Source organism: Rhinatrema bivittatum, chromosome 10 (assembly GCF_901001135.1).
Source record: "Rhinatrema bivittatum chromosome 10, aRhiBiv1.1, whole genome shotgun sequence".
Lineage (NCBI taxonomy): Eukaryota > Metazoa > Chordata > Amphibia > Gymnophiona > Rhinatrematidae > Rhinatrema > Rhinatrema bivittatum.
Window position 1 is genome coordinate 94,432,835 of NC_042624.1, and position 14,648 is coordinate 94,447,482.

The 14,648-nt window shown below is 43.6% G+C and overlaps 1 protein-coding gene across 7 annotated transcripts in view; it reads left to right on the forward strand.

Annotated features, from left to right (window-relative positions):
- CRYZ (crystallin zeta) overlaps positions 1-14,433 on the forward strand; it is a 30,752-nt gene extending 16,319 nt beyond the window's left edge. For 5 of the 7 annotated variants that reach the window (XM_029618028.1, XM_029618027.1, XM_029618031.1 and 2 more), the window contains 4 exons: positions 6,061-6,210; positions 11,783-11,884; positions 11,998-12,093; positions 13,464-14,433. In XM_029618028.1, the coding sequence (XP_029473888.1) occupies positions 6,061-6,210; positions 11,783-11,884; positions 11,998-12,093; positions 13,464-13,625 (510 nt within the window). In that variant the 3' untranslated portion in view covers positions 13,626-14,433. The remainder of the gene's footprint in view (positions 1-6,060; positions 6,211-11,782; positions 11,885-11,997; positions 12,094-13,463) is intronic. The other 2 variants (XM_029618035.1, XM_029618034.1) reach the window with 2 other exon arrangements.
- The last annotated feature ends 215 nt before the right edge of the window (positions 14,434-14,648 follow it).

Here is a 14,648-nt window from a genome sequence, read left to right on the forward strand (position 1 = left end):
CAGATAAACGTATCTGGCTAACTTTAGGCCTGCTGTTTGTCACAACCAGACTTAGTTGTCCAACTGGGCATGCATGGTAGTTCCCGTGCAAATGAGCCTTCCAGAAGTCTGTTGTTTTTTTTTAATCCATGCTTCACATGGACGTGGAATTTGTTTCTCAATTCCTCTTCAGTTTTTCAAATCATTTTTCTCACGTCAGCGACCCCCAAAAATGCACTTTTCAGTGCTACCATGGCACAGAGGCAGACATGGACTACATGGGATTTAAATATTGTAATTGTTGCCATATAGTATCCACCATGGATGGCCACAAATATTATAGTTTATGCCTGGGCTTGGATCACAACCAGGACAATTGCCACAACAGCTAGAGAATGTCCAGCAGAGGCAGTGAGCGGAGAAGGTAGCTTGGCTCAGAGCTGAAGAGGCCTCGGGTCAATTATCAGCCTCCTCATCTTCATCTCCGGAAGAGGTAGGAGAGCGCCTTCGCTCAGGCCAGTCCTCTCCGGGACAGCTGTGGCGCCCTCATGTGCAGGAGCACCGACCGGCTTCTGCAGGGATGCTCCCCGATTTTTTGACAAGGGGCTCTAGCATGCGTCTCAGACAAGGACGAAGCTGGCGTGTCCCTGTACTCCTGGTGCCTAAAGCGTCGCATCATGTGCCAAAGACCGAGCACACGGCATCGACAACGGCACGTCCAGAACTGAGCATGACACACGTGGCGCAGAAGACGGCGCATGTGACCCTGAAAACGGCCTGACATGCTCCATGTTCGCATCAAACGCCGGAGATGGGACTCTGGATGTCAAAACCAGTGTGCACTGTGGTTTGTGACACGGGGCACAAATCGCGACACACAGCAAAATCACTAGTCGTCCACCATAAGAAGACGAGCAAGCACACTTCTCTGAAGAGAAAAAGACAACATGGGGACTATTCCTTCACCACAGGGCTGGCAGAAGAAGTTCTGTATTAGATCCAATCGCCTCCCACATCAAGCTCTTCTTAGAACTTTTTCACTCCATCTCCAGAAGCTTTGCAAGAGGAATGGCAAGAGTCTGCCCCACCTGTAGAAAATCTGTTAGATATACTTGTGGCAGAGATTTCAAAGACCGTATACCATCTTGTTATGGCTCCACTTTTGCCAGGCACTCACTCAGGTTCCCTTTCACTTTATGGCAGCAAGGTCTCAGACTCCTACTCCTCCTCAGCCCATTTGCTCTCTCTTGCCTCTCATTCCCATTTTGGCACTTGAAAAGTAGTAAGGCTTGGAACACGAGAATCCTACTCTCCACTCTTTTGTAGTCTACATTCTCAGCAAGTGGTGGAGCAAATTACAGACATTGCCCGCAACTTCTTCACGTCTGTGCTGCCACAGATTACACCTCCTACCTTCCCTCCAGTATATCCTATTCAACTACTGGAGGTCACGCCATCAGAATCATGGGGACCAGAGTTACCGGCGACTGACCCTTCCGAGGCTCATAGGGAAGATCTTCCTCTTCCATCGCCATCCTCTCGGGACCATTCACCACCAGTATCTCTGAGATCAGGAAGCCCAATGCTGCCTTCCCCTGGGGAGTCCTATTGTAGCTCTATGGGTATTCTTTCTGACCTACCAGAGGAAATGCCAGACCATTCCTCTCCTCTGGAAGAGGAACTAGAACCTGCATAGAAGTGATGAGCTTGCTATGCATCCTGGAATTTCCTAGCGAAACCACAACTTTCCCTTCCCCACCCAGTATTACAAAAATCTCTTATGAAATTCTGGAAGACACCCTCTTCAGGTACCACAGTGGCAAGAAAGCTGTATAACTCCATGGTAGTGGAGTCAGCCATGAGCAGGGTGAAAAAAAAAAAAGCAGACTCCACTCGAACTCGACCCCAGGAAAAAACCACAAGCTGCTGGATGATTTTGGAAAAAAAAGTATTCCAGGGGTCGATGCTGTCGACCTGGCTCCGCTAACATAAAAACCTGTATAGTACAGTATCTATATGAAAGCCTCCAATAGCTTTGTTCAATCCAAAAGGGCAAGACAGTCGTTCCACAACCCCTTCTTGATATGGAGGAAGGCTTGCATCACCTTTTATGAGGGCTTTGATAAGACAGCAAGAACATCAGTAGCCTCCATTTACAGCACGCTGAATGACATGACTCCGAGCCAGTGGAATATGTGAGGATGTCCATGAAAAATTGGCTGATATCCCCTGCTCAGGTGACTCTCTTCAGTGACAAGCTTAAAGAAAGTCACCCAACAAAAAGATCAAAACTAGCGGTACAATCACTGGAGATCAATCTTCCAGTTCACGCCGCTTTTATCTGCAATTTAGAAAATTTAGAAAATCCTTCTATTAACGGAAGCCTTATTGGCTTTATCAAGGCTATCATCAGCCTCCCTAACAGTCACCACAGCCTCAACTGTCTACCCAACAAAGGGGAAGGCAAAGGGATAGGTGTCAGCAGAAACAACCATCACAAGTGGCTTCAAAGCCGCAGAAAGATTTTTAAGAACATCTCTGCCACAGCAGACATCGATTGGGGGGCAGAATCCAACTGTAAACAACATCTTGGCCTCAGATAACACTGGACCAGTAGGTTCTATCGATCATGCAACGGAGTTACCACCTCAACTTCAAGAGCAAATCTCAACTCCCCTCCTGTCCATCCCTCTAAATCATCAATCCCAACAAGATCTTCCAATCTTGCTGATGGCAAGAACGGGACAGAAATAGATGCAAGATGGGGCCAAGATGATATTAATAGACCTAGCGTGGCCCAGGCATGCAGAGTGTATATATATCATAATCAACTTTCAACAGAGCGCCCACAAAATCTGGGAATGGATCCCGCCTACCCACTCAGTAAGGAGAGTTACTCCTTCATCCCTTGCAACCTTCTTTCAATTTCACAGCATGGAAATTGAGTGCTCATCCCTAGCACACGTCCACCTATCATCCAAAGTTGAAGACATCATAGCCTCAATAAGGAAACCATTCACGTGACATAACTATTCCTTCAAATGGAAATGATTCACCAGATGGTGTGAAAAACGTTCCTTAAACCTATTCACACGTGAACCTCTGCTACTGCTAGATTACTTCTACTACCTTTCCAGCAAAGGCCTCACAACATCTTTCATTCAAGTACACCTGAGCGCTATATCACTTATCACATCTCAGAGGAGGGAAATTCAATATTGCACCATCCTCTCATTTCTCGATTCATGAAGGGACTTCTGCACTTACAGCCCCCTTTCCAAAAGCCTCCCGTGCCCTGGGATATTCATAGTACTGCAGGGACTGATGGAACCGCCCTTCGAACCCTTGGATAATGCCACACTAAAGTTCCTAACTTGGAAGGTGGTCTTTTTAGTGGCAATTATGATGGCAAGAAGAATAAGTGAACTTCAGGCTCTTGTGCACGTCCCACCTTACCTGTAATTTTTACATGACAAAGTGGTCTCGTGAACCCACTCAAAGTTCTTGCCAAAGGTGGTCTTTGCTTTTCACATAAGACAATTATGCTTCCCACATTTTTTCCAAAACTGCATAAATATGAGCGAGAAAGGAAACTGCATTCGCTGAACTGCAAGAGGTTCTTGGCCTATTATAAATGGCAAATGCAAAGTCATGGACAGTCCTCTCAACTCTTCGTGTCTTATGACCCAACAGATTGGGAATGCCAGTTGCAAAAAACTCTCTCCAATTGGATTACACCCTGCATACAACATTATGTGACAAAATCCCTTACTTTGGCACAACCTGTGAAAGCATAATACCAAGTCAGAGTAACAGCAGCTTCCATGGTGCATCTGGAAAATGTGCCCTTTGACATCTGCAAAGCAGCCATCTATACATTCACGTCGCACTACTGACTAGAAGAACAGGCTAACTCGGATGGCACAGTGGGAAGATGGATGCTGTCCACAGAGGTGTCCGGGTTGTGTATATATATATATATATATGTATGTATGTATGTATGTATATATATATATATATATATATATATATATATATATATATATATATATATATATATATATATATATATATATATAAAAAAATAGAATGAATACAGTTTTGGCCTCACGGCCAGAGTGTTTTTGTTCACAACCCTTAGCTTGAGACTCCCCATGCAGCATGGCTAATTCAGCCTGCTTATTGACAGAAAAAGCAAGTTTGCTTATCGTAAACGGTGTTTTCCGTAGATAGCAGGATGAATTAGCCATGCATTCCCACCCTTCGTCGCTGGTCAGCATCTGTACACACTCTGGATATCTTTTTGCTTTGATATGAACTGAGGAAACTTCTGGAAGGCTCATTTGCATGGGAACTACTGTGCATGCCCAGAAGGGCAAAAAGCCTTAAGCTTTGTGAGACAGCTCCACCTAGCGCTGCCCTGATGACATCACCCAAAAATAGGATGGCCAATTCATCCTGCTATCTACGGAAAGCACTGTTTATGGTAAGCAAACTTGCTTTTATCCAGCTAACTACTTAGCCGGATAACTCGGAGACAGTAGGTGTGGGAAGTTTTAAAAGCCTGTGGTTTGTCCAGCTAGGTTCCGAACTTAGCAGGAGAAACCCTTTGAATACTGAAACCCCCTTGTTTTTAAATAAAATGCACACAACAGGAGGGGGCTGGGGATAGGAGAGTTTATAGAACAAAAAGAAAGGAGCATTATTATAAATTTTCTTTATAATCAATTTGTAACATAAAGTTGAATTCAGCATTTAGAACATGTGGTATGCCTAGCAAAGAATTTTGTGTAAGGGCCTACAATGCAGAACAAACAGATTTAAATGTAAATAGAACGTACTGAATTTAGATTTGAAGCTTATAGTATCTTTTACTGGCCCAGGATATGGAAAATTCAAAGCTAAGGATATACCTGAACTTCTGTGACCACGTAGATTCCGTTTTCAGGTCTGGCTGAGAGCCGACTCCTGCAATTGCAGTGTTCGGGAGCCCTTTAATATTGCAAATCTATTTTTAGTGTCTTCTGTTTTGCGAAAGATTAATGGGACCGACTGCTGTGTAAATAGAAGCCTGCAGGCCAGGTATTTAATTACCCGGTTGCCATTGTGACAGGAGTGTCTCCAAGTCCCTCCTTCAGCAGTTGGGTTCTTGGCCTTCACCAGCTAGGGCTCTTAAGGTAGTTGAGATCCTCATCAGCTCAGTTCTAAGCTGCTAACTCAAGGCTGCAGGGATTCTGCAGCTGTGTACCCCAAACGAAGTTACAGAAATAGAGGTTCCTCCACCACCAGAGGATTTTGTTAGATGCCTTAATAGTTGGAATTTGAGTTTATAACTGGGCATATTTAAAGGGCCAAAGGTGCCTTAATATACCTGACTCAGTTTCCTTCGGCTCTAATTAAGGAGGTGATATTCAAATGCTTTTACACAGGCAAACTCCCCTGCAGGAAAACAAGGTTTGGATATTGCCCTGCCATTATCCAAACTCCCCGCACAACCTACCTATGGGTAAACGTACCTGCACTTTTACTCTCAGAGAAAGCGAGCAGAGTTAGGTCGAGGGGAAGGTATGAGAGTGAACACAACATGGTGGTTCGCCTTTTCTAAGGACTGATGTCCGTGTGCACTTTTCAGCGCACGCTTTGCACCTGCTGATGTGCATTTGCAAAGCATGTTATATGCGCTGCCTGAATTTTCAAGGCAAACTCCGTGGGTAGCATCCCTGTGAAGTTGCTTGTAGGCTTTGTACCCGTGACTGTCATTTATTTTGGCTTCACCACACAGAAGCCTCTATCCCCTCAAAATGATCAATAACCAATCATATGATTGGTTATTGATTTATTTTGGTTTAGCTAAGTGGCAGGCCGAGTGCATTGTAGCCGAGGGGAGGCGGCACCTCTGTATGTACATCCATGACAGGCGCCATCTCACCTGAAACGTCATGTGCAGGTCGTGGGCTTCTGAATAAATCTGATGCTTTGTCTCTGCTCGCACTCTCCAGGCGATTGACTGACGTGGGATACAACTGGAAAGCTCCCAGTCGAGCTGTCTGCTGGTTCTAACGCTGGCATGCTTGTTTTCAGGTGGGAATAGCGACCTGCCAGGTGGCCAGAGCTTATGGCACCAAGGTTTTCGGCACGGCAGGGACTGCGGAAGGAATGAGCCTGGTTTTGCAAAATGGAGCCCATGAGGTTTTTAATCACAGGGAGGATAACTACATTAATAAAATCAAGGTAATATATTGTCAGTCGATTAACTCTAAAGCTCACGCTTTATTCCAGCCACTCCTCTTGTCTTTCTGCTTTGCGGCATTGAGGGCTTCATTTCTTTTTGCTTGTTTTTGTTTTGGTAGCCTAATTCTGCTTTGCTGGTAATGTGACAAATCGTTTGCTTGTGTTTTGAATAGACCAGTATCTGAGAGAGGATCATTTCTAAGTTTAGGGGTGCTTCAGTACAATGACAGAGGTAATGCAAAGAATATGGCGGCAGCAGGCCATCGGCGGGTTATGTCCTTGGCACAGTAAATATCGAGACATGCTGTGGCAGTTTGAAGTGCCCTTTTGTTCAAAATGCAGCTGTTTTAGCACTCTGATGCTTGCTGAGGTTTCTTTTATCTTTTATCTGCTGTGTTAGCAATAACCTTTAATGCAGAATTTGCTAAAAGCACAGATAAATTCACTACAGCATTTTGTAGACTGCAAATGTGTAGTCAACTAGTCCTTATTTATTTATTTAGTTCCTGATTTCCAGTAACTGAGCAAACTCAAGTTTAGTTTTATCCTGTGTTTCACTCTCTATACCTTCAAAATTAAAATGGCATAAGATTTCTCCCTGTCCCCCTCCCCCCTCAAACTAGAATGAGACATTTGCGGCTTCATTGGTTATTCTTTTAAATTTAATAGGTAGTGAAAAAGTTGCTGGATTTATTTTAAAATGTAGTTAGGAAATTAGAAGCAATTTAATTGATTGAATGGCTTTCATGCATTAAATTCACTTGACACACAGTCATTAATTGGTTAGGCTGATCATGCATTAAATTTGTTTGACTTGACGCACAGTCAGCTTGTTTGCCAAGCTACTTGCCGAGGATAGTAACTTTTCTAAACATTTTAGAAGCGGCAGAACACCCTCCAGTCCTAATTCACTCTTTCTGTTGCATTGGGTGCTGGTGTCGCTATGTTTAACATGCACTTTGTGATCTATTTTATTCTCCTTGTATGAGTTTCCTCATCTCTTATGTTAACTTATTACAGAAATATACCCCCTCAAAGGGGGGAGGGAGAGGCAAACTTGCCAACTGCCCCAGCTATTAAAATTTGTATTTTTGATGCATTTGTACGTTTGCTGTATTTTATGATGTATATTTTATTTCTGATGTATTGCTATTGTATTTTTCATGTTTTATGAACTTCTTTGGCTTGGACTATGCCTAAAGAAGGTGGTATTCAAATATAACATCATACAGCAAATGATTTATCTATAGTTGGGGGCGAACTTTCAAAGAGTTACATGCATAAAAATTAGCATATATGCATATAAGTAGCCTGATCTCGCATAATCAGTATTCTGTAATACCGATTATGCGAGATCTGCTGCATAGAGAGAGGAATATTGAGTAAGAAAAGGGAAGTGATTATCCCCTTATTCAGATCCTTGGTGAGGCCTCACCTGGAGTACTGTGCTCAGTTCTGGAGACTGTATCTCTAAAGGGACAGAGACAGGATGGAGGTGGTCCTGAGAAGGGTGACCAAAAAGGTGGGGGGGTCTCCATCAAATGACTTATGAGGAGAGATTGAAGAATCTAAATATGTATACTCTGGAGGAGAGGAGGAGCAGAGGTGATATGATACAGACTTTCAGATACTTGAAAGGTTTTAATGATCTAAAGACAATGACAAACCTTTTCCATTGGAAAAAAATCAGCAGAACCAGGGGTCACGATTTGAAGCTCCAAGGAGGAAGGCTCAGAACCAATGTCAGGAAGTATTTCTTCACGGAGAGGGTGGTGGATGCCTGGAATGCCCTTCCGGAGGAAGTGGCGAAGGACTTCAAAGGAGCATGGGATAAACACTGTGGATCCATAAAGTCTAGAGGATGTGAATGAAGAGAAGAGGCATGGGGGTGGCTTGCGGGAATGACGGCTACTACCTGGAGATTAATATCCTTATTCAATAAACATACGCATGGATAATGCGACCAACATTGCTCTATGCTTCAATGGCAAGAGGAAATGTGGTAAAAAGCATTTGCATTCACAAAAAAACCGGGGAGTAGCTTGCTTGTTGCGGCGGTTACTACCCCAAACCAGATAAGCCTGATACTTCACTTTCAATGCATATCCAGCATAGCTCTCTGCTTCAACGGCAGGGGGGAAAGAGGAAAAGAGGATTTATATTTAGGCAACAACCAACAAGGACTGAATGGCACAGGCTGGGTAAACAAATAAGCGTGGGAGTAGCTTACTTATTGTAGCAGTTACTACCCCCAACCAATTAAGCTAGACACTTTACTTAGATGCAGCTCCAGCACTGCTCTCTACATCAATGGTGGGGGTGGAAGGTAACTAGAACCAAAAAGTTACTAATAAGGGCTAAGAGTAACAGATTATGAGAAAAAAAAAAGGTGTGAAAGCTTGCTGGGCAGACTGGATGGGCCGTTTGGTCTTCTTCTGCCGTCATTTCTATGTTTCTATGTTATAAACCTCAAATGTATGCACATACTTAACATCTTACATGTACACGTGGAAAAGGAGTTCCAGGGCGGAGGCTGACGGTTACATATGTAAGTTGCTATTTTAAAAGACACTTTTACGTCTAGGTTTGGCAAATTACTCCCTTAATTTAGCACCTGCTAATTATCTGACATAAGTGATATTAAATGTGTTTTATTGTGTAGAACTGACAGGGTGGGAGGTCAGGGTAAACTGGGGGAGTTTCAGGCTGAAGAACCAGGAGAGTCTTGATGAGCTGGAGAAGGACTGGGCAAACTGGGAATTTCAATTACGTGCGCATGTTTTACAACATACCGACAAGTGTGAAAATAGGACTCTAAGCATATAAGTCCTGCTCTATTTTTGTGTGTAAAATATATGCATGTATATCTAATTGGAAGCAAAAGTACAAGTGTTCAATGCATTGAAATAATTTCAATTCATTGCATGTATTCACATGTAAGCACGCATGCATGCGTATATTGGGATGAGATACACGTGTGTATCTTATAATATGTGTGGGTTATAAAATACCATCATAGATCTTTGCGTATTATACATGGATATGCAGCCGCATGGAGTTATTTGAAAGTTACCCTCTGCTTATATAATGAATATGACACAGAAATACAATGGCGCAAATGACTCTGGTGTGTCATTGCCCGTTAAAGCTGAATTCAGTGCTTTATCAAAACAAAATCTTTTTCTAATGAAGCCTCATGAATAGCTTTTCTCCGCCACCCAAGATGTGAATAAAAGACTTTCCCCCAGATTTTTAATTCTAACTAGTAGCTCTGGAGCATCCACTCTCTGGTTTTCCCTTTCCAAACTGGGTAAAGGCAGACGGTCAGACCCTATAGTTGGCACCAGTCACATACTATGGAGAGCCTTTGATCTTCTTCAGTCCACTTAGGTGTTCATTTGAACCAAACTCATCACGTAAGTTCAGTGCCCAAAGTATATAGGCACTTCATGGTAAAAGAAGCAACTTATTTTCTGTTTTGGAGATCACAGAAGTGTGAAAAGACAGCTTAAGCCCCTGTTAGCTAGAAGGTCCCTCTGTTACTGGGGTTGTTGCTGCCAACAATACGAGAGGGGATCATTTTTTTTTTTTTCCTCAAGGTTTTGACCCAAACCAGGTTGACTTTCATCTTCATCTCTGATTGGGAGTGGTCCCATCAGTCTAAACCTGGAAGAAGGGAACAAGACTATGGGACCATGAACTGACATTGTAGCACCTGATTCACTACGTCTTTTCTCCCGTTCTGTATCATCATTTATTTCAGAAAACAAAATATGACTCGAGTGCCAGGTCTTGGAACAAGAAAGGCTCAGTTACAAAGGGAACGGTGGGAGAGACTGTTACAACTTAACAGAAAGCAGTAGGCTGAAAAAAAAAAAACCTAGCATGTGATGCCAGCATCGTAGGGTCTTCTAGAGCAACGATGATGATTCACAGTCAGGCCGAAATGGTAAAAAATGTGGGAGTGCCCGCTCTCCCAACGCGTGCCCAGGCACCTCTCCTGGGCATGCGAGTCACTATTTAAAAGAGGTGTTGTGCTAAAAAGGAGGTGCTGGGGACAATCGCGTGTCCGTAGCGCCTTCTTATTAGCGAAGAGGTGGCTGTCGGCAGGTCCCGACAACCAACGCTCTATTTTACCAGCGTCTTGTTTCCGAACCCGCTGACAACCACGGGTTAGGAAAACAGATGCCAGTAAAATTGAGCGAGCAGATTTGTATTTATTTTATTTATATTACAGTATAAGGGGTAATAGACGCGTGTCGGAAATGAATCGCGTGGTAAACTGTGCGCTGATGTTGGTTCTGAGTCGTCCTCCCTGGAGTTTCATTTCATGACCTCTAGTTCTATGGATTTCTTTCCAACGGTTTGACAATTGTGCATCATTTAAAATCTTTTAGGTATCTGAAGGTCTGTATCATATCTCCCCTGCACCTTCTCTCTTCCAGGGTATACATATTCATAAGTCTCTCCTCTCCTCATAAGTCTTCCAGTGCTGCCCCCTCACCAATTTGGTCACTCTTCTTTGGACCGTCTCTATCCTGTCTTTATCCTTTTTGAAATACAGTCACCAGTACTAAACGCAGTACTCCAGGTGAGGCCTCACAAAGGACCTGTACAAGGGCATTATCACCTCGTTCTTACTGGTTTTTCCTCTCTGTGCAGCCCAGCATTCTTCTGGTTTTAGCTATCACCTTGTCATGTTGCTTCGCCATCTTCAGATCATCAGACACCTTCGCACCAAGGTCCCTCTCCCAGCCCGTGCGCATTAGTCTTTCACTGCCCATCACATACAGCTCTTTTGGATTGCCGCACCTCAGATGCAAGACTCTGCGCTTCTTGGCATTGAATCCCAGCTGCAAAATCTTCGATCACTCTTCAAGCTTTCTTAGATCACTCTTCATTTTCTCTAGTCCTTCAGGCATGTCCACTCTGTTGCAGATCTTAATATCATCAACAAACAGACAAACTCTACCTTCTATCCCTTCCGCCAGGTCACTCACAAAGACTAGACCCAGGGCTTCTCAACCCCACTCCTCAAACCACCAGCCTGCCTGGCTTTAAGGAAACCCACAATAAATATGGATGAGGGAGACTTACATGCACCGTTCTATTGTCTAAACATATCTCTGGCACATTCATTGCGAATATCCTGAAAACCTGGAGGGCCAGTGGGTCGTCTCAAGGACTGGGGTTGTCCAGCCCAGTCTTGTATGCATGCATAACCAGTCTGGTATGCTGGATAACCACAAAGAATATGCATGAGAGAGATGTGTATACACTAGGTCTTTGATGTATGCAAATATCTCATGCATAGGAATTACAAGTAACCAGTTAGATGGTCCTTTGGGAAAGAGTTGGGTATTCCCATCTTGAGGATATGTGAATAATAACCTCCTAAAATTAACAAATTGCCTCCTTGTGTGTGGACATGCAAACTGCCCTTGTGTGCAAAACAAGAAAAGCCTCTTTGCAGAAAGAATATATCCCATCTAATCTTTCTAGTCTATGAAAAGAAATTAAGCACTAAATCTGCTTTAGTAACGCCATTAATGTTTCTTATTTTATTGTCTAGGACGCTACTGGTGGACAAGGGGTTGATGTGATAATAGAAATGTTATCTAATATTAATCTCAGCAATGATTTGCAGCTGCTGTCATATGGAGGTAGGGTGATTGTAAGTATTTCTTTCCTCGCTGTTGGCGTGCTGTGAGGGCAAGTTTAAAATTAGCAATTTTAATTTTTGTCCCTGTAGATTTCATTAGCTTTGCAACTTTTCTTTTCTAACAGGTTGTGGGTGCCAGAGGCCCTGTTGAGATACACCCCAGGGATACTATGGCTAAAGAATCCAGCATAATTGGCGTTGCTTTATTCTCTGCGACTAAGGTTAGAAAACGGTGTGGCTAGAGCGTGGCATCTCCAAAGAAGCTAGCTGTGCATGCTTTGCAAACAAACAGAATAGCGTGCCTTCAGAAGAGCAAGTTACCCTGCATTCAGATGTTTACTATAATTTTAGATGGTTTCTAAAATAAATCTGTGTACAGTAGTTGTGCAACCTTTGCCTGTTGGTTACCAGTACATAACCCACCTTTATTCTCTGTGAGGTTTGTGGGACTGTGTGCACTTGCACAGTCTTGTGTGCTTAAGACAATCCCAGCTTAGGACTGAAATGTTATCAATAGAGTCCTCTTGCTCCTTGTATCTGAGGTGTACTGGGCTTGGTTTATTAAACATATCTCTGGCTGCAAACTTTGGCCACTTTCACATTTAGGCAACTTGTCAGCCTAACGATCCCATGACATAGAGCCCAATATTCAAAGATAACCTGGTTATCTAAGTTATCCTGATAATAATTTATCCAGATATAACTTATTCAGTTAACATAACCAGATAAGGCTGGATAAGTAGCGCCGCCACGATCCGTCCATTGACTATCCGGTTATCTATTTAGGCGGATAAGTGGTGGCAGCTGAACATAGCCAGATATTCAGCGGCCACTAGTTAGCTAGTGCTTTCAATATCGGACCCAAAATCAAGCTGATACTGTAAAGTGTGCTCAGCTGAGCACACTGTTTTACTCTAAGTTGGATGTGCGTTTTCGATGCGCGTCCACTACCCTTATACGGAGGAAGCAAAAATGCTAATAAATAAATAATAATAAATAAAAAAAAAAAAAAAGTGCCGGCTGGTCAGGTTAGGAAAACTCGCGCTTAATTTTACTGGCGTCTGTTTTTCCTAACCCATGGCTGTCAGTGGGTTCGGGAAAACTGATGCTTGTTAAATTGAGCGTCTGTTTTCCGAACCCGCTGACAGCCACCTCTCCTGGGCCAAGGAGGCACATGGGGCGCATAATCGCCCCATGTGCCTCCTTTTAGCGCGACCCCCTCATTTAAACATAGGATCGCAAGCCCAGGAGAGTTGGTTTGGGCGCGCGTTGGGAGAGCGGGCGTTCAACACTGAGCGACCGTTCTTTCCCGTGGACCTTGCAGAATCGGCCTGAATATCTTAAATCCTGATGGTTTACTGCTATGCCGTTATTGTCTTATTTGTTTTGTATGTAATTTTATGATTGTTGGGTCTGAAACGTACCTAGGCGGGTAACAAATATTTAAAATCAGTAAATGTTAATAGGAGCTCGGCACTGGCATTAAGAGCTCCATCTGGACCCCGTTCAGCTCTACAATTTCTTGAGCTGAATTTTGATTTGTAAAAATGTATCCACATACTTTGCGGTAATTCAGATCTTCTTGCTGCAGGAAGATTGGCAGGAGAGCGCTGCTGCGCTGCTTGCTGGGATGGAAGTTGGCTGGTTGAACCCTCTGGTGGGCCCTGAATATCCACTTGAGAGAGCACCTCAAGCTCATGAGGATCTCCTGCACAGCAGAGGGGCATCTGGGAAGATGGTGTTTGTCATTTGAGGCTACAATGCAGTATAGTTACTCTATGGCCATTCGAATCACACCTTTTGATCACCTGAATTGTATTAAGCTAATGTTTTTTCCCAAATTGTGTTTCCCCCATGGAGAAATATAGACTGTTTAATATTGACGGCTTTCATGGTGAGCTGTGTTTTGTTCTTATAGACTGCTTACTATGGAACAGCGCTGCAGTAATCCCAGCCACGGGACACGGAGCATGCCTTCCTTCAGAAGCTGGGAAAAGCAAGGTCTCTTGAATCAGCCTTGAGCTGCTGCTTCCTGGTATTCAGTACTGCTTCTTGGGGGCTGGAGAAGAAGGGACGTTGGTATCACTGCCGTTGAGGTTCTCCACACGGAAAGGCGGGAGCAAGGTCCAGCAGGTCTCGTTTGGCTGCCAACGTAAATGCCATTTTAGACTCATTTTCCACACTTTGCTCACTGATGAAGGTTCATGTTACAGGTCTCAGTTTTTGTACTCATGTCTTCATCTGTATAACTTCACAACGGTGATAGGTCTTTCTCCGGGTTCCACTGACCTAGCATTGATAGTGATGTGAGAAACATGAGTACTAGTCTAGTTACAATCAATGCATGTGTCCTGTAAAGCAATGTTTCTCTGGCCTGTAATTACAGTGTGTGTCTGTACCATGGCTAATTCGGACAGCCTTCACTTACCTTTGTCAAGTAATAAAGGAAAGATTCTGTGGTACACTTTATGTATAATTTGATATGCAAGAAAAAAATTATTGATTGAACATCCATTGTTTAAAAAATAAAATTCCTTATTAAAACACAATACTTCTGAACAGGCCTGTGATCGTACTGGGTGCTGCCTTGTGTCCGATCTGGGCTCAGTTCCCCGAACCTGCTCTGCAGGCCGATTGGGGCTGGAGATACTTGCAATAGCAACGTGCTTAGCCTCTGGGATGGGAGTGGGGGGAGAAGTGGAGATTCAGCTATTGCACAACAGTAACACTGACATGAACTTAGGGTTCACACATGTCAGGTCATGGGGAGCACTGC